This window comes from Tenrec ecaudatus, chromosome 18 (genome assembly GCF_050624435.1).
Source record: "Tenrec ecaudatus isolate mTenEca1 chromosome 18, mTenEca1.hap1, whole genome shotgun sequence".
In the NCBI taxonomy this organism is placed as follows: Eukaryota; Metazoa; Chordata; class Mammalia; order Afrosoricida; family Tenrecidae; genus Tenrec; species Tenrec ecaudatus.
In genome coordinates, this window is record NC_134547.1 from 57,930,267 (window position 1) to 57,950,910 (window position 20,644).

At 44.8% G+C, this 20,644-nt stretch overlaps 1 protein-coding gene across 7 annotated transcripts in view; it reads left to right on the forward strand.

Annotated features, from left to right (window-relative positions):
- The first annotated feature begins 675 nt into the window (after nucleotides 1-675).
- Nucleotides 676-20,644, forward strand: part of CBFB (core-binding factor subunit beta) — a 51,017-nt gene continuing 31,048 nt past the window's right edge. For 2 of the 7 annotated variants that reach the window (XM_075537711.1, XM_075537710.1), the window contains exons 1-3: nucleotides 685-1,025; nucleotides 1,244-1,330; nucleotides 6,649-6,765. In XM_075537711.1, coding sequence (XP_075393826.1) covers nucleotides 948-1,025; nucleotides 1,244-1,330; nucleotides 6,649-6,765 — 282 coding nt within the window. In that variant the 5' untranslated portion in view covers nucleotides 685-947. Of the gene's footprint in view, nucleotides 1,026-1,243; nucleotides 1,331-6,648; nucleotides 6,766-20,644 lie in introns of all 7 variants that reach the window. The other 5 variants (XM_075537707.1, XM_075537706.1, XM_075537712.1 and 2 more) reach the window with 5 other exon arrangements.

Here is a 20,644-nt window from a genome sequence, read left to right on the forward strand (position 1 = left end):
AGGTCTAGTATTTGGCAGGGTAGGGCAGTTATGTGGGGTCCCCGCTCAGATCAATCTGCCCCCACTAACCAACCGAGACCCTTCTCCACCGTAATACGGGTTTCAGTTGAATTCTTTGGTCAGCTTGCCCTTTTAGTGTCCGCTGGGCGCAGTCTAGACTCTCTCCCCTGGGTTTGGGGGCGCAAACTCCTCAAGGGCTCAGGATCCTTAGCGTTCGGGTGGCGATCTGGGGATGCTCCGCGCGGCTGGGGAGTCCAGAAGTTCCAGATCACCGAGGAAAGGTTTGGGAAAGGGTCTGCCCCGGGCGCGGCGCGCTCCGCCGTTAAAAGGCAGGCCACTCCGAGGGGTCCGCCGGCCACGGAGGGGAAAGGGCCGCCAGGAGGAGGAAGCCGGCGTCCGCCGCAGCCCCGCGGCCCCCAGAGCGAGCGGACGGGCGGGCGGCGCATGCGCGGCGCGGCCGCGGAGTTGTGAATGGTGCGTCTTGTTCGCTGGAGTTTGGGGCGGGCGAGCGCGCGAGGGGGCGGGGCGTGGCCCGCGGGGGCGCGAGGTGGGCGGGGCGGGGCCCGCGGGGGCGGGGCCGGCGGGCGCGCTAGGTGGGCGGGGCGGGGCCCGCGGGGGCGGGGCCGGCGGGCGCGCGAGGTGGGCGGCGAGAGGAAGTGGCGGCGGCGGCGGCCGGGGGCGGCGAGAGCTGGGCTGCGCGGGCGGGAGGCAAACGGCTGAGGCGGCATTGGCGACGTGGGCTGGGCTCGAGCGGGCTGCGGCGCCTCCGACTCCCGGGAGCAGCAACCCACGCGGGCGGGCGCCTGAAACAAAGGGAAGCGGGAGCCAGCGCGCCGCGGCGGCGGGGAGCCGCTGGTCAGTCGGTCAGCGCCGAGCCGGCCAGCTGGTGTCTGTCCGCACGAGCCCCGAGTCAGTCCGGCGGGCCGGCGCGGCCTCCGGGCGGGAAGATGCCGCGCGTCGTGCCCGACCAGCGGAGCAAGTTCGAGAACGAGGAGTTCTTCAGGAAGCTGAGCCGCGAGTGTGAGGTGAGGCGAGGCGGGCGGGCGGGCGGCGCGGAGGCCGCGGCGCGCCCCGCGTGGGCCCGGCGCGCTCGGAGTTGGGGCGGCGCGGGCCCCGGGGCGGGCGCCCAGGGGCAATCTGGCCCGCGGACTCGGCCGGCCCTTATCGGCGGGGCGCGCGGGCGGGCGGGCGGGCGGCGGCGGCGCGGATTTGGCTCCTGATTTGGGCCGCCTCCTCCCTGCAGATTAAGTACACGGGCTTCAGGGACCGGCCCCACGAGGAGCGCCAGGCGCGCTTCCAGAACGCCTGCCGCGACGGCCGCTCGGAAATCGTAAGTCGGCGGGGCGCGGGGCGCGCGCGGGGCACTTGTTGCGCGGGGGTCCGCCGCGGCCCGGGCGGCTCTGTGGGCCGGCGCCGCGGCTCCCGGAACTGAGCGGGCGCCGTCTCACTTCCTACTCGGGATTCAAAATGCGAAAGCAGCCACCCCTGGCGGGCCGCGTCCTAGCGCGGCGACGCGGGTTCCCGCGGCGGGTGGGGGCCGCGCCCCTGCGGGGACGGTTCTCCAGGCGGGGAGCGCGAAGCGGGGCCGCCGGGGCCGGGGGCGGGAAGAACCCCCCCCCCCGCACCCCGCAGAGGAACAAGAAGGGGACTTGGAGCTGCTGGGCGGTAGTTCGTTGCTTACAAGTTCGACTTACTGGGCAGCCCAAACGTGAAGCCATCTTTTCGCCCCACCGAGGAAAAATCAACTTTCCCATCACTTAGCTCCTGTACTGGGGGGGGGGGGCATCACTCCATAAAGAACAGGCTGCCGTCCTGTCTCCCGAGTGTTAACATTGGGGCGGAGGGGGGGGTGAGAAAGAAACACCGTGGTCGTCAGACCCGAGAAAACCGCCCCCGCCCCCCCGTTTGCTGCCCCCCCCCCCCCGTGCTAACCCACCCCTGACAGTGGTAGTTTGGCAGTAGATGGAATGCCTCCCCCTTTGGCGTCCCAACAAATTCCAAGTGTGCCTCTTGAGTCCTATTGGAAGTGCAAAGGAGGAGGGGGCGATGAGGCCAAAAAGTGGGTTGGAAGAAAGGAGGTTAATTATTTAAATGGGGGTTGAGGGGGAAAATAGGACTGTACAATGGAATCCTACAAAAAACTTTTGCAGCGGTTCTCAACCTTTGGGTCAGTGACCCCTTTGGGGGGTTGATCGACCCTTTCACAGGAGTCGCCCGATTCCTAACAGTAGCAAAATCATACTTATGAAATAGCAGCGAAAATAATTGGTTGTGGGGGGGTCCCCACAACATGAGGAACTGTATTAAAGGGTCGCGGCCTTAGGAAGGTTGAGAACCACTGCTCTGGAGACAGGAGCTCTGGCCATTTGCAAAGCCAGAATGAAGTATGAAGACACAATAGACATGACTGCCGCCCACTCCTCTGTAGAGGAACAATTTGTTTTCGTTGAGATGTAATTCACATACTATACAAAAAGAGGAGGGCTTCAAAATTTTCGGGGGGAGGAGATTCCATTACTTTTCAGTTAGGTTTTTTGAAGCTCCACAGGCACTCCTTTCAAACAGGCAGTTAAGTGGTTCTTGAGGAGCCCTGGTAGTATATTGGCTTCTATTTGGGGCAGCTATCCTGGAAGCCTATAGTTGGAAACTGCCAGCCACTCCTCGGAAAACTCTGAGGCTCTCATTCCAGTAAGGAGTTACAGACTCAGAAACGTCCGGAGGTGGTTCTGCTCTGCCCCCCACCCAGTGTCAGTATGAATCAGAATGGACTGGGCAGCCATGACTTTGGTTTGGGCTTAAGGTGTTCACAAGGTTGTACCACCATCAGCATCACAGTCACTAGGGAATCCCAGAGCGAACTCACTTTGGGCTTTTGCTTTTTTAATGAATATTTTTATAATTAAATGAAGGTTTTTTTAAAATCATTGTATGAAACGCTCTGGCACATCTGCTCTTTGAAACTTGTTGGGAAAGGAATCTTCTGTTTGTAGCCTCTTGAGCACGTATAGCTTGTGTATGACACAAATATGTAAGGCACATAATTTGAGCTGTGGCCCGGAAGCTTAGAAAAGTCAGTATTCATCCAGTCCCGTCATGGTATCAGCCTTGGCCTGGACTCCCTTTTGCATAGCTGCCTGGTATGCTTGATCAGTGGACTTTCTGGAGGTGATTGATCTCATTGTAAAAAGATGAGATAGAAAGTGCCCTTGATACAGTTTTAAATTCAGAAACCTGTGGGAGAAAGACCAGGCTTTCTACTCTCATGGAGATTTGCAGAAACCCAGAGGCAGTTCTATTCTGTCCTATAGGGTCACTGTATGTTAGAATTGACTCAGTGGCAGTGAGGTTTCTCTTTTGGTTGTGTTTTGGGGATGTTTTTCCCCCATAAGCCTAGTAATGCAGAGCTTTAGGGTGTTTTCTGTCACATCAATTTTCTGCATATAGTTATGAACTGAAAGCTTAAGTGATCACCGAATATCCAAGTGACTGTGTTACAACATTGTTATAATAGTATAGTAGTGCTAGAGGTTGTACTTGTTGTGATTTAACTTTTTTCTACACCCCCCTATCAAATTCTACAGATTTTAGTAGATTTGTTATATCTGACAGGTATTAAAGGTTAAACAAAAAAATGTGTGCAAGATTTGTACTTAGCACACGTACGTATTTTATTGAATGGTGTTATTTGCATCTGGGTAGGGAATTTCACCATTCCTTCTTTCTAGCTTCTCCCTTAATTCAGTACTCCCCACATTTAAATTATAGGATTATTAGTTCCTAGAGGGTAGAGACATAGAACTCTGTGTGTGTGTGCGTGTGCGTGCGCGCCGATCTATCTAGCTCCTCCATTAAGTACTTGGAGCAAATGCCTTATGCATGGTGGTATGTATTTGATTTATTGGTTGCTTAATTTAATACCCCAAATTTTCTTATGGCCAATGAACAGACTGATTTTTACTTAGACTTGGTTGTGGGAAATAGGTAGCAGAAAAGGTATTGTGTCTCTACTCTGACAGACACCATATACAGTAAGAATATATATGTATATTCCCAACACATTTCCAGCCCTAACTACCTCCCCCTATTTTGAACATCGTAAAATCAGTGAAATTAATGAAGACTTTATATTATGTGTAGATGTGAAAGAACTTAAGATCCTTGATGCTTGCCTCTCCTTAACTGTTTTTCTAAAAGCTGAAAAACCTATATTCCTTAACACAGCCTGAAGTAAAAGTCATTAGAAGGGTAGAATCTCTTAAAAGTCTTTAGAGAGGTAGAATCTATTTGGTAAGATCTGATGTATATGCTCTTACCATAGCAAAAGAGAGATAGGTCTTCAAAATAAATGATTAATGAAAGTAAAAATACCAATGCAAAGTATCCTTCATTTCCTGGAACAAAATCAGTAAAAGCTAGTTTATTTTTTAGTCCTGACATTTGAATGATAAAAGGTATAGTGAATTAGCACATAGATGTACAGTTTTTTTTAACACCCATAAAATATAGGTGGGACAATGAATGTACAAATGTGCTTTATACAATTGATGTATGTATAGATTGTGATAAGAGTTGTATGAGCCCCTAATAAAATGATTTTTTTTTAAAGGAAGAAAGCAAAATATAGTTGGGACAATCTGGAAATTGCACATAGAGCATTTTTATGTTTTTGAGCCGAATTTCTCCAACTGTTACATATGTGTAGATAATCCATACAACAGTGATTCTCAACCTGTGGGTATCGACCCCTTTGGAGATCGAATGACCCTTTCAGAGGGGTCACCCGATTCATAACAATAGCAAAATTTAAAAAAAACAATAGCAAAATTACAGTTATGAAGTAGCAATTAAAATAATTTTATGGTTCTCGCAGCATGAGGAACTGTACTGAAGGGTCACGACATTAGGAATGTTGAGAACCCACTGCATTAAAGAAAGAGATGGGGGGAGGGGGAAGTGTGTGTGTTTTTCTGTGATCAAAAAAGTTTGGGCCCTGCTCTTCTAGAGCGATATGCCTCTGAAAGTGCAATCTTGGTGAGATAATGGGCCTAAAGTGATGAAGCAGGAACTCTCTTCTGGAGTTGGCATTCAGACAGGAGGTGAGGTAATGAAATCTGCAGACTGTCTACTTCTCACAGAGCTGTTTGGGGTAAAATGGGTGGGGGGAGGGGGAGAGAGAGAGAGGGAGTGCGCTAGCTCGAAGCATCTTGTCACAGGGCATTCTTCCGTGAGCTGCATCTCTAGCTTATCTACCATGCCTGAAACACATAAATAACATTTACTCCATATGATTGGTTCTAAGTACCTTACAAATAACTTGTGAGGGATCGGAGGCCCAGAGAGGTTTAGCAAGTTGCCTCAGGTCCCACAGACCCGGCAGTTGCTTCTAGAGTATAGGTATTTCATTTGAACTAGTGTTGGTGGCATTTTGGTTGATTCATTTCATTTCATTGCTTTTTAAACCGATGCTAAAAGGGCAGGGCAGGCTTTTTTTTTAAAGACTATTAGTCTCTTAGGGTGCTAGTGTAGTCTACTCACCTGAGAAGTTTGCCACAGTCAAGGGGTTTATTTCAAAGAAACACCATCACACAAGTTGAGAGACGTAGCGGTGAGGTTGGCAGAGGTATCTACAGTGCTGATGTTTAGAATGGGCAGTGCCGTTTTTAATCTAGAGACTTTGAGCTGTAACCATCAGGGGAACTAGTTGATAGCCGAATCAAATGTGACCCCCTTGCTTTCAGATGAAGGCGCTGCCTGACACAAATGAGGCCCCAGAGTTTTACTTTTGTGAAAAAGGAGAAAAACTTTGCCTCGTGTAAGCAAAGAAGAGTTTACATGTAGATGATAAAAAATGTATTTTCAAAAGCCTTTTTACTCATTTATTTTAACTTGTTTCTCAGTTTCCCTCAGGCAGCAGGGCGATTTTCTATTTTTTAAACCATCAGGGAAGTAAATACAGTTAAATTGCTCAAGGGCTACACTGCATGAGACTTCACTGAAATGACTTGTAGCTGGTTCTTTGGAGCTGTGTCATTCCAGTCTGACAAATAACAAATGAGCACTGCTCACTTGGGTTGGAGCTGGAGCCAGGTCTCTGGAATTTCAGTTTTAGAAAGTGCATATTTATTAATTACCCAGGGTTTGAGATGAAAGATGTGGGCACATGGAGTGTCTAGTTTGTCCCTGGAGAGAGTACCCTAAGGGCAGTTTTTAGCAGGGCGTCTAGAGGGTGCTGGGGTTTCTTTGAGCCAGATCAAGAATTAAATGGTTTCATTTGTACCCTTTCAAATTGTCAGATGCTGGAAAATACAGTCTAAATCGGAGGTTTTCCTACTTTAAAATGCAAGTTTAAATGTTTCTAGGGAGACGTTGGCAATGCGCGGTCCTAACGTCAGCAGAAATGACCTGAAAGAAAGTATTGATTCCATGTCTGATTTTATATGTCGGCAGCCAGTGGCCAGTGCCCTCAAAATGAAATCAGATGTTTGTAACTTAATACTAGGAGAAAAATGATGAGTGCATGTTTTTTACTTTTAAGTATTCTCTGTGCTGCCTGACTTAAGACATAAACTGATGTAAAAATAAATGACTGCCTGCAGAATTTATGTAATGTCCTGCTCCTGATCCTGTTTGTATTGATTTTTCTAAAAGGCTTTTGTGGCCACAGGAACCAATCTGTCTCTCCAGTTTTTTCCGGCCAGCTGGCAGGGAGAACAACGACAGACACCTAGCCGGGAGTATGTCGACTTAGAAAGAGAAGCAGGCAAGGTAGGAAATGCATCTTTGGGATCTGAAATGCTGTGGGTTGTTTCGTTAGCGATTGTCTCCGGATGTATGTCTTAATAAAGCAACTCGAGGCCTCATCACCTCGGCATATGATCGGATTCGTTTTTCTTTGTTACAATTTTAAAAAGTCATTGTCAACCGTTTTTTATTACCACATCATTACTAATTTCTTATGTCAAACGTTCACTATGAACTGCTTCTTTCTCCATGTAATAGTTAAAAAAGCTTTTAATGCTTTTTAAACTACTGACTATGTTTACTAAAATGTGCGTTATTACAGTGCTGTAACAAAGACGAAATTAAGGGGAAAGTTTGTAGGCTTAAGCGTTCAGATTTAGAATTAGAAAGCAAATGATTTGAGAATGATGAGGGCAACAAATGTACAGATGTGCTTGATACAATGTATGGATATATGGGTTGTGATAAGAGTTGTATGAGCCCCCGATAAAAAATGATTTTTTTTTAAAAGTTCATATTTAGGAGAAAGCTCCAGGTGACTTTCTAAATAGAGCATATTTAATTTTGAGAAAAACGTCATCTTGGGAAGATTCATTTTCCTTTTGTTTGGAGGAGAGGCTTCTGGGAAAACATCCAATGCTTTAAGATTTTAATGTTAAAAGTTTAGGTTGAAGATAGGAAAAATATAGCTATAAATATTTAAACTAATATCTTCCATTAAACGTACTGTGTGTTTTGAGTGATGTTTTTAATGAGTAATATCTTAGATTGATCTTAAAAATAAAAACTTCTAAATTTATTTTTCTTGATAATATATTCCGCAGAAACGATACCAAACCTACAATTTCTACATGTACAACTCAATGACACTGATTGTGTGATTATAGTCCTCAAATTGTGCAACCATTCTTACCGCCTTTTTCTTAGCTGTTCCTCCCTGTGAACATAAACTCACTAGGGAACTTCAGGGCCTTATTCCGTCTCCTTGGCTCCAGAAGGTTAAGTTGGCTGATCTTTTAATGTAGTTGACTTTAAAGGGGGCTCGGGGGAGAGATCCAATTTTCCTTTGTGATTTGTTTGCATGAAGTTGGTTTTAATCAGTTTGCTGAATAACTTTTCTAAGTTTAGTCAATAATAGCGTAGACTCGCTTTAGTTGCAAAACTTAAGGATCATCTAGAATTCCTCTGAAGAAATTAAAAGATTTTTCTGATTCGGCTATATTTATATATTTTTTTGATTAGGCTATATTGTAAGGAAAATTTCTCTTGTATCTGTATAGTGAAGAGTTTCTTTGTTTTCTTAAATGTTATATTTCATCTTTTATGGCTGACGAACAACTAATTTTTGGAAGGAGGAGGATAGATTATCAGATTTTTTAAATTAGTAAGAGACCGCAATTAATTTGCTCTCCTGTGCATTAGCTTGTGTGTTTGGAAAATTAAAAGCAGTTGCTCTGGATTTTACTATTCACTCTTTTGTTTGTAAACAGGGAGTGCTTAACAAATGCTTAAACATGAAGCTGGTGACTAAACAATTCATAGTTTAAATCCCTTAGAGGTGCCTCAGAAGAAAGACCTGGCAAACCACCAGGGCATTTCCATTTTACCAATATTGGTTTTCATACACCCACTTACCAGCATTAGCAGGTTCTGAAGGCTTGGTCATGGAGGGCTTATGAGCCTTAGAACCTGCAGGCTAACAGCTGCTAGGAAGGAAGAGAGGAGGGTGGCTTCTGCTGCAGCTCCTGAGCCCGGAATTATCCCCATACTCTTCCTGCTGTAGAACTTGCCCCCTCCAGGGCTCTTGATAAAGGGGAGCAGCAGTAGCAACTTCTCCCACCCCTGCTTCGAATGAGCACCCCAGCTGCTCAAGAAAGGCTCCCACAAAATCTGCCCCAGTTTCCTTATTTGCAGGAAGAGCCGAAGCTCCAGCAGGTGGGGTGGAATTGGCAAGGGCTTCAGCTGTGAGCCTGACAGGGTGGCTCGGCTTGCTGGAAGCTGGACCTGAGAAGGAAACATAGGTTAATGCAAAAATAATCACATCGTTGATTTTTGTGCTATTGATATAAATGCAAGTTATGTGTTGGCTTACAGTCTGCACGGTCAACAGTTCTAAACCACCCAATTGCTCCCCAGGAGAAAGACAGGGCTTTCTACTAACAAACACTTACAGCCTTGGAAACTCACAGGGACAGTTCTACCCTGCCCTAGAGGGTCGCCAAGAGTCAGCATCAGCTTGGTTTGGTCATAATTGTGAGACAGATAACCATATAGTCATTAAGTAAGGAGTAGGTATGCTACACTGCACTGTTTCCAGTTTTTGACTATAAAACTGCTATGAAAATTGTTTACAAGATTTCTCTAGATAAATTCCTAAGAGTGAAAATACTAGACTGTATGGTAAAGTTTAAAGAATGTCTGAAGGTAGCTGTTTCAGGAGTTCAACCTTCATGGCTCCAGGAAGTCTGGAGTCAATGGGAATTTGAAATTCTTAAGTGCATTTTCCCTTTTTGGTCAAGATTCTTCCATGGAATCTCTGAATTGTGTTAGTCCAAGTAAACTAGAGAAACAAATTCATAGACACACTCATGTGTATAAGAAAGAGTTTTAAAGAAAATTATACATTAAGAAAACATCCCAGTCCAGATCAAGTCCATAAATCCGATATTAGACCATATGCCTGATACCAATCTATAGTCTTCTTCAGACTCACAAAACACATGCAATGATGCCAAATGCAGGAAGATCACAGGCCCGTGGGTGGGCAGTCTTATGGATCCAGTGGCGTAAGCATCTCAGTGCTGACAGGGGTCTCCATGTGGCTCCAACTCAGGGCACCAGCGTAGCTCCATGTGTCTTGTCAGCTGCAGTGTCAACCCAGAGAGTGAGCATGTGTCCCACCTCCAGCAAACTGTTTATCTCCTTAGTGCCTCCAACTGAGGTCATCTAGGTATAACCTGATTGACAGGCTCGACTCCACCCTTCACTCTGAATTCTCAGATTGACACCAGATTATGTAACTACCACAGTAATGGTAGCCGGGCATTGTCCAGTTCTTTTGGTCTTATGGCAAAGGAAGCAACTGTCCGTGGAAGCAATTGGCCACACATTTCTTTTCCTCCTGTTCCTGACTCTCTTGCTTCTGTTGCTCCTCATAGAGACTGTTTATTATGCCTTGGATGGTCACTTGTCAGGCACTAAAGACCCCAAGCACTAAATGGTGAACTTGGAAGTAGAACAGAAGTACTAAACATGTTATTAGACCAATTAACTGGGACATGCATGAAACCATGACCCTAAACCTCCAAACCAAGAAACCAAGCCTTAAAAGGTTTTTGGTTGTACACAAGCAGCTTCAGCAGTATTTTTTTAAGTTAGTAAATCTCTTTCACAACTTTTACCAGTTCAACTTTTTATAGTCGTATAAGCTTGTGACAACAATTAGAATAATTGTTTTTTTAAAAGGGGGGAAATAATTGTTATAGTCTGTGCGCTGCTATCCTTAATAGTGAAATACATCTATCACTGTTAGCCCCAACCCTGGTAACCACTAATTAACTTTGTTCTCTCTACTGCTTTTTTGGTCTTTTGTTTTGTTTTGTTTTTATTTTATTTTTAAAATTTTTTTTATTTTAACAATTTATTGGGGCTGATACAATTCTTTTCACAGTTCATACATATACATACATCAGTTGTATAAAGCACATCTGTACAGTCTTTGCCCTAATCATTTTTTTCTCTTTTCTTCTTTTACATTTTATTAGGGACTCAAACAACTCTTACCACAATCCATACATATACATACATCAATTGTATAAAGCACATCCATACATCCATACATCCATTCCCTGCCCCAATCATTCTCAAGGCATTTGCTCTCCACTTAAGCCCCTTGCATCAGGTCCTCTTTTTCCCCCCCTCCCTCCCCATTCCCCCCTCCCTCATATGCCCTTGGTAATTTATACCTCGTTATTTTGTCATATCTTGCCCTATCCGGAGTCTCCCTTCCCCCCTTCTCTGCTGTCCCTCTCCCAGGGAAGAGGTCACATGTGGATCCTTGTAGTCAGTTCCCCCTTTCCAACCCACTCACCCTCCACTCTCTGGTCTTTTTTATAGAAATAAGGTTATACAATATTTGTCCTTGGGTGATTGACCTATTTCAAGATTCCATTTCTCTTACTAGCTGAGTAGTGTCCCGTTGTATGGATGGGCCACATTTTGTGTGTCCATTCATCTGTTGATGGACATTTAAGTCATTTCCATCTTTTGGCTATTGTGAATAACAGTATTTGCAACAAACACTGACTTACAAGTGTGTGTGAATCTCTGCTTTCAAGTGTTTAGGGGAATATGCCCAGAAGATAAATTACTAGGTCATATAGTAATTCTATTTTCCGGGAGAAACCACTGTACTTTCCCTTGCACAAAAGCTGTATCATTTTGTCTTTCCACCAGCAATGGATAAAGATTTCGATTTCTTTTCCCTGCATCCTCACCACCATGTGTCATTTTTCTGGCCTGTGTGTATGTGTTTGTTTTGTTTTGTTTTGACCATGGCCAACCTAGTGGAAGTGAAATGGAATCACAATGTGGTGTTGATCGCTAATGACGCAGAACATCTTCTCTGTCAGGTGGCACTTTATTGGGTCGATGCTTAATTTCCTGCAGGTGAGATCATCCCTTCCTTAAGTCTCAGTGGGCAGAGTCCCATTTGCTTCTGGGAAGCTTGCTCTGAGATGTGACCTCAGCCAGTTCTCTGCTTCTTGACAGTCAAGCTTGACTACCATATATACTAGTGTATAAGCCAAGTTTTCAGCACATTTTTTATGCAGTTTTTTGTGGTAAAATTGGGTGCCTCAGCTGATAGTCGTCGGGTCAGCTTATCCTAGAGTATATACAGTATCTCTTTCTCATACTTTTAATAATTGCCTCTGTGTATATATTGGGCTTCTTGAGTTTTTCCCAGACTCCAGTTTGTAAAGCATTTTCCATTGTAGCTAGTTTGCCAAATTCTTAGGATAATATTTGCATTTTTTTTCCAAAGGAGAAATCATTAATATGCCAGTGGAAAAATTAAATGCTTTTATAATTTTGTTAGAAATGTCTAGATCTTTAGGAATTAACTCACATTGATTTACAGCTAGGTTATTTTGAAATCTTTATGCCTACCCAAGTAGATCACCTGAATAAGTCATCAATGCTCTGGCACATAGTGACTCTCATCAGTCTCATCTTCTCCCAAGCAGTGAGTGGCTGGTGGGTTGAAACTGCTGACTTTGTGATTAGCAGCCCAATGCCTATCCCCTAGTGCTATCAGGGTCCACTTGGCGGAGTTTAGGGCAAATTGGATTCACTTATGAAGATTTTTTTAATAGGCATTCAGACATACACACCCCACAAGTTGGCAAGTTCACTGCAGCAAGAGGTGACCCTATAGTGTCAGAGTAGAACTGTGAGCCTTAAGTTTTTCCAAGTAGCTTGTGAAATCCTTGTGTAAAATCACACACATTTTGGAGGTAAACAGAACTTGTATACGTAATTTATTTAATTGAATCAATGAATAGAATATTCATTTCTCTTAATTAAGGTTCTGGTTAAATTTGGATACGGTGTTTGGCAGAATTTAGAGAATGAATTTTGACCACGAGTCAAATTATTCGTATACTTAGAAAATGAATTTTGAAGCCACTTTTTTACATTCAGAAAATAATTTTATTATACAATGATCAAAAATTATTAGTTGACTTCAGTTTGTGGAATTTTTTTTTAGCGGGTTTTTTTTTTCCCCAATCATTTTCAAAGCATTTGCTCTCCACTTAAGCCCTTTTCATCAGGTCCTCTTTTTTTTTCCCCTCCCTCCCCGCTCCCCACTCCCTCATGAGCCCTTGATAATTTATAGATTGTTATTTTGTCATATCTTGCCCTATCCAGCATCTCCCATCCCCCCCTTCTCTGCCTTCTGTCTCTCAGGGAGGAGGTCACATGTGGATCCTTGTAATTGGTTCCCCCTTTCCAAACCACTCACCCTCTACTCTCCCAGTATCTCCCCTCACACCCCTGGTCCTGAAGGTATCATCCACCCTGGATTCCCTTAGCCTCCAGCTCCCATATGCACCAGTGTACAACCTCTGCCCTATCCAGTCCTGCAAGGTAGAATTCAGATCATGGTAGTTGGGGGGAGGAAGCATTCCAGGATCTGGGGGAAAGCTGTGTTCTTCATCGGTGCTACATCGCACCCTGACTGACCCAACTCCTCTATGAGGGGATCTCCAGTGGCCGACAAACGGGCTTTGGGTCTCTACTCTGCGCTTCCCCCTTCATTCACTATGGTGTGTGTGTGTATATATATGTGTATATATATATATTTTTTTTGCATGATGCCTTATATCTGGTCCCTTTGGTACCTCGTGATCGCACAGGCTGGTGTGCTTCTTCCATGTGGGCTTTATTGCTCCTCAGCTAGATGGCCGCATGTTCACCTTCAAGTCTTTAAGACCCCAGACACTATCTCTTTCGATAGCCGGGCACCATTAGCTTTCTTCGCCACATTTGCTTATGCACCTGTTTGTCTTCGGCGATCGTATCCTGGAGGTGTGCAGCCACTGATATGATTTTTTTGTTCTTTGATGCCTGATAACTGATCCCTTTGGGACCACGCGATCACACAGGCTGGTGTGTTCTTCCATGTGGGTTTTGTTGCTTCTGAGCTAGATGGCCGCCTGTCTATCTCCAAGCCTTTAAGACCCCAGTCACTATCTCTTTTGCTAGCCAGGCACCATCAGCTTTCTTCACCACATTTACTTGTTCACCCGCTTTGGCTTCAGCAGTTGTGTCGGGAGGGTGAGCATCGTAGAGTGCCAATTTAATAGAAGAAAGTATTCATGCATTGAGGGAGTGCTTGAGTAGAGACCCAAGGTCCTTCTGCCACCTTAATACTAAACCTATAAATATAGACACATAGATCTATTTCACCATCCTCATATATATATATTTGCATGTACATGTCTTTGTCTAGACCTCTATAAATACCCTTTGACTCCTAGTTCTTTCCTCCATCTCCCTTGACTTTCCTCCTGCCCTACCACCATGCTCCGTCCCCACCTGGGTTACAGCTATACCTCTTCTTTACGTAACCTTACCCTTGATCATTCCCTACCAGGCCTGCCACTCCCCACTCACTACCATTTTGGGTCCCATGTTGTTCCCTTGTCCCTGTGTTTGTTAACACCACTTCTTCCCCCCCACCTCTCCCTATCCCAAGTCCCCTGGAACCGTCGGTCCCGTTGTTTCTCTAGATAGTTCATCCAGCCTGTCTTATTTAGACAGACCTGTGGAGACAATAACATGCATGAAAACAAGACAGAGGAAAACAAAGCAACAGTATACAACCAGACAACAAAACAACAACAACAACCACCCACTGACAAAGAACAAAACAAAACACATCAAGAAAGAAAAGCTTGTAGTTAGTTCAAGGATCGTTTGTTGGCCCTTAGGAGTGTTTTCCAGTCCAGTCTGTTGGGGCACCTCGCCCTGGCCCCAAAGGCCACTTTCAGCATTCCCTGGGGACCTTGCCACTCCATTCCCTTGGTGTTCCGCTGCACTCCCCCAGTGCTTTGCCTCGGTGTGGTGAGATCAGTTCAGGTGCAATTCAGTGGGGGGGGTTTTGTTGGAAATTTTTATATAGTAAAATAACTTTAAAATCATTTTAGTTGAGGCACATACAGCTCATCACAATCCATATATACATCAATTGTGTAAAGTACATGTGTACATTCATTGCTCCCATCATTCTCAAAACATTTGCTTTCCACGTAATCCTCTGGCATCAGCTCATTTTACCCCCTCTCTTCCCACTCCCCCCTTCCTCATGAACCCTTGATAATTTATAAATTATTATTTTGTCATACCTTACATTATCTGACGTCTCCCTTCACCCACTTTTATGTTGTCCCCCAGGGAGGAGGCTATATGTAGATCCTTGTAATCTGTTCCCCTTCTGCACTCCCCCCTCCCGGCATGGCCACCCTCAACACTGGTCCTGAAGGGATCACCCACCCTGGATTCCCTATGTTTCCAGTTCCTGTCTGTACCAGTGTACATCCTCTGGCCTAGCCAGATTTGTAAAGTAGAATTGGGATCATGATAATGGGGAGGGGGGAGCATTTAGGAACTAGAGGAGAGTTGTATGTTTCATCGTTGCTACACTGCACCCTGACTGACTCGTCTCCTCCCCACGACCCTTCCATAAGGGGATGTCCAATTGCCTACAGATGGGCTTTGGGTCTTCACTCCGCACTCCCCCTCATTCACAATGATATGATTTTTTTGTTTTGATGATACCTGATCCCTGCGACACCTCTTGATCACACAGGCTGGTGTGTTTCTTCTATGTAGGCTTTATTGCTTCTGAGCTAGATGGCTGCTTGTTTATCTTCAGTCCTTTAAGACCCCAGACACTATATCTTTTGATAGCAGGGTACCATCAGTTTTCTTCACCATATTGCTTGTGCACCCATTTGTCTTCGGTTTGATATCGGGAAACTGAGCACACAATGATACGATTTTTTGTTCTTGGATGCCTGATAATTGATCCCTTAGGCACCTTGTGTCACGCGGGCTGGTGTGCATCTTCCATGTGGCTCTGTTGCTTCTGAGCTAGATGGCCACTTGTTTACCTTCAAACCTTTAAGACCCCAGATGCTATAGTTTTTGATAGCCTGCCGCCATCAGCTTTCTTTACCACATTCGCTTATGTACCCGCTTTGTCTTCAGCAATTGTGTCGGGAAGGTAATCTCATGGAATGCCAGTTTAACAGAACAAAGTATTCTTGCGTTGAGGGAGTACTTGAGTGGAGGCCCAATGTCCATCTGCTACCTTAATACTAAACCTTTACATATATGCACATAGATCTATTTCCACATCCTTATATATAAATATATTTACACATGTACATGCTTTTGTTTATACCTATATATATGCCCTTTGCCTCCTAGCTCTTTCCTCTGTTTCCTTTTACCTTCTTGTCCCACTATCATGTTCAGCCTTCCTTTGGGTTTCTGTAATTCCTCTCAGTTACGTTATACTTGGTCACGCCCTACCAGGCTTCCTACACCTCCTCACCACCGATTTTGATCACTTGTTGTTCCCTTGTCCCTGGGTTTGTTAACACCACTTCCTTTCTGCCCTCTGCCATGTCCTCCCAGAACTGTCGGTCCTATTGTTTTCTCCAGATTGTTAGTCCAGCCTATCTTATTTAGACAGACCTGTGGAGATAATACCATGCACAAAAATGACAAAAATCAAGCAACAAGAGAAAACAAAACAAGCCAATGACAACAAAACAAGAAGAAAGAAAAGCTTGTAGTTAGTTCAAGGACTGTTTGTTGGCCTTTAGGAGTGTTTTCTAGTACAGTCTGATGGGGTGCCAAGTCCTGGCCCCAAAGTCTATTTTTGGTATTTCCTGGGGACTTTGTTGTTCTGTTCCCCATGCTGTTCTGTTGCATGCCCTTAGTGTTTTGCCTCTGTGTGGTTGGATCAGATCAGGCGGAATTCTCACACTGCGTCTCCAGTGTCGTCCCCTGTAGGGCTATGGGTCAGTGAGGGATACGTGTTTCATATGGGGCCAGCCATATGGTCTTCTCTGTGGATTGGCTGCTCTGAGTGGGAATATCATTGTCAAGGTTTGGTGGGCCAGGATGTGCTTCCTTCCGTCTCTCTTCCTCCCCCTTCATTTGCTCCCTTGTGCTCTGATTAGACATGTTCCTCTCCCTGAGCTGCAGATTCAGTGCTTTGAAATCAATTCTTCTGGGGGGAAGGGCAGGTGTCCATGTAGTTGGGATTGGGCTGCCTGTAAAATAAATTTTCTAACACCTCTTCAAATCTGTATGCGAGCTAGAGACATAGTATTAGAATTAATTCCTTTTAGAAATCCTGTTACTGTGAATTGTTGCTTAAATCTGTTTCAGACATTCAATGCCATGTAGCAAGTTACCTTAAAACATAGAACAATAGCTTACTGTTTGTTATCCTACCTGTGGTTTTTGAGGATAAAGAATCTGGGCATGGCGTGGCTGGGCAGGCTCTCATGAGATCGTAGTCAGTCTATCGGCTGGGACTGTGTAGCCTGTGAAGACATCCTAGAGCAGGGTCCACTTTGCAACATTCCCATGTGACTATTAGCCAAAGACTTCACTTCCCTGCCATGTGGGCCTCTCCACTAGACTGTTTACTACATGGCTTCCCCAGACGAGGGACCCAAGAAAGAAAGAAAAGGAACAGAATGTGTGTGGCCTGCTTTTGTGACGGACTTTTCTGCGAGTCACTTAGTGTAGCTCACAAGCTCCAGGGGGGTAGGGGATTACCCAGAGGTGGGAGCTTTAGGAGGCAAGGGAGCCATGTTAGAGGCCAGCTGCCATAACCCACTTGTTTAACAAATTCAGAAAGATGGTGCTCTCGATTACTGCGGTCTTTGGTCACCGCATTGGCGCGGCTCGGGCCCGGCGCCTTCCTCGCCCGCGGCCTTCTGAAGACTGACGTTTCTGTTCGACACAGTGGAGGCCATGGGGAAAGACTATTCCTCATCAAGCCCTCTGGATTCTATGACAAGTGTTTTTTGTCTTTACTGGTGAAGCTGAATTAGCAGAGATTCCAGAAGGCTATGTACCTGAACATTGGGAATATTATAAGCATCCTATATCAAGATGGATTGCACGTAATTTCTTTGACTCTCCCGAAAAGAATTCTGAAAGAACGTTGGCTATCCTTGAAATTGAAGCTGAGAAAATGGAATTACGGTTAAAGGAGCTGGAAGTCCAAGCCTTAATGCGGGCGAGAGTTGATGGGCCCTGGTATCAATATCCGACTATCGATAGAGCACTTATTAATCATTCTCCAAAAGCATCTTCTGACAACTAAGCGGTTTTTCCTCCCAAATACAAAGTGTGTTCTCTTTAGTGAAAATAAATGCATCAATACATTCAGCAACAACAAAAAAAGATGGTGCTCTCTACTGTCATAAAGAGTTAGTCTCCAACTCATGGGCATACTTCTACCCTGTCCTCTAGGGTCACTGTAAGTCAGCACCAACTCCATGGCAGTGAGTTTGGGTTTGGGGTATTTTGTTGTTTGGGTGCTGTCTTAGAGGATCCATGGTGGTTTAGTGGTTACGTGTTGAGCTGCTAACTGCAAGGTCAGCAGTACTAAACCACCAGCCAGTCTGCAGGAGAAAGTGGCAGTTCTTCCTTGTCCTATAGCAGCAGTTCTCAACCTGTGGGTCATAACCCCTTTGGGAGTCAAACCCCTTTCACAGGGGTTGCCCAATTCATAACAGTAGCAAAATTATTCAGTTATGAAGTAGCAATGAAAATAATTTTATGGTTTGGGGGGGGTCACCACAACATGTGGAACTGTCCTATAGGGCCACTGTGAGTCAGCATCAATTCCATGGCAGTGAGTTTAGTTTAGGATTTGGTACTGTCTTATTAAAGTTCTCTCTTTTACCTCTCTGGGTTCTAATGTCCATTGTGATGGCTGTACAGAACTTCAGGGGGGAAAATTCGTGATTAAAGGGTTTATTAGGGAAGGTAACAAGTTTTAACGCCAGTTAGAAATGCTCAGGGTTGAGTTGTTTATCAGGGCATGTTACAAAGTTATTTCAGGTCTGCTAATAAATGTCCAAAAGGGCATATCACTCTGCTATAAACCTCAACCCCAAAGCATTCACCTCAAGCTGCATGGGCAGCAAACCCAGCTCCCTGAATTAAGTACCCAGAGGCACCACACTCCAGTAAGCCTCAGCCTGAAGGCACTTAGCTCCACTTCTGTGCGTCAGCAAGTCCAACTTCCCCAATTAAGTGCCCAGAAGAACTCCACTCCTGCACAAAAGCACTTATCTTTACTTGTTCTGTGGGTTGGGAAGTTCATCACTCTGTTCTATAAACTGGCTCTTGCTTCTGCTCCTCTGATGTTATGCCTGTCTTCGGGATCCAGGAGGTTCACTGTACAGGAATTTCAGATCCAAAGGACATGCTCCACTCCTGGCTCTCGCTGATAATGAGATCCCTCCTCCGAGTTCTCAGAATTCTCCTTTTATACGCAGCAGTATAGTATTCCAGACAGTCCTTTTCACAATTACTCACAGGTAAATCCTATCGGTATCTTCTCCCACCTTCTTACCAGACCCATGCAGGAAAAGCTCAGTTGGTGGGAGTTAGAGGTTTGACTAGAAGAGTTAATAATTCACTGCCCTTGTAAATGCCATTACCAGTTGCTTATCCGGTCAGTTCTGACTCATGGCAGCCCCATGTGTTGCAGACTAGAACTGTGCTCCACCGAGTTTCCAAGGCTTTGACCGTTTTAAAGATTGCCAGACCTTTCTTCAAAGGTGCCTCTGGGTGGGTTTGAAATGCCAGTATTTTGGTTCAAAGTCAAAGGCTTCCCTGGTGACACTAACCAATGACTTGGTATATTATTGGTAACTGGCCGTAAGTGGGTGTTTTATGCAAGATCAAGTCAGAAAGCCAAATTTTGTAATAATATATTTGAAACTTTAATACTTAAGTGTCTACTGACGTCTCTACCTGGGCTTCTTAATAAGGATCTTTGCCAGGAGAGGTTGAAAGTCATACAGGATAGTGAGAAAGACCTAAGTATGAGTCAAACAACTCTCAGAACTGTTTTCTATACCTGTAAGTCCGGGGGCTCAAGTACCTCATGTGAGGACGAAATGAGGTGCCAGGCTATGTAGAAATAAATGCCTTTTAAGTTGAAAAACTGTCCAGTTAAGCTAATGGCTTGGTAGAATGGGATTGTGAATACTACTATAATCAACATTTGAGTGCTTAAGTATGCCACAGGTCAGTTTCACTTCACGTAACCATACATAGTGTTGGAACACCATCTTTCCCAAGTGATCTGCCCTAATGTGTTACAGACCCTGACAGCCAGAATGTACTTCATTCAATTCTCTTACCTAAACTCATCCTTAAGTTAAATTCTTAATAAGCGAATGTGGTGAAGAAAGCTGATGGTGTTTGGCTATAAAAAGATGCAGCATCTGGGGTCTTAAAGGCTTGAAGATAAACAAGGGGCCATCTAGCTGAGAAGCAACAAAACCTACATGGAAGAAGCACACCAGCCTGTGTGAAGAACAAAAAATCGTATCATTGTGAGTGAGAGGGAGTACAGAGTGGAGACCCAAAGCCCATCTGTAGGCCACTGGACATGCCTTACAGAAGGGTCACAGGTGCAGTATAGCATCGATGAAACATACAACTTTCCTCTAGTTCTTTAATGCTTCCTTCCCCCCACTATCAGGAATCCAATTCTACTTTACAAATCCGACTAGACCAGAGGATGTACACTGGTATAGATAAGAGTTGGAAACACAGAGAATCAAGGACAAATAAACCCCTTAGGACCAATAATGAGCGTAGTGATACCAGGAGGGTAAGAGAAAGCTGGGGGAGAAAGGGGAAACCTATCACAGTGATCTACATATAACCCCCTCCCTGGGGGATGGACAACAGAAAAGTGGGTGCAAGGAGACATCGGTCAGTGTAAGACATGAAAAAATAATAATAACTTATAAATTATCAAGGGTGCTGGAGGGAGGGGAAAAATGAGGAGCTGATACCAGGGGCTCAAGTAGAAAGAAAATGTTTTGAAAATGATGATGGCAACAAATGTACAAATGTGTTTGACACAATGGATTGACTGTGATAAGAGTTGTATGAGCCCTCAATAAAATGATTTTAAAATGTTTAAGTTAGATTCTTAAAGACCCAACAACTCCATTCCCTTTGTTCTTTCCTCCAAGGACCTATCTCCAATTATTTATTTATTTTTATTTCAACTGAATGCAAATGATGATGGTTGAACCTAAGTTATTAGTCAAGGGTT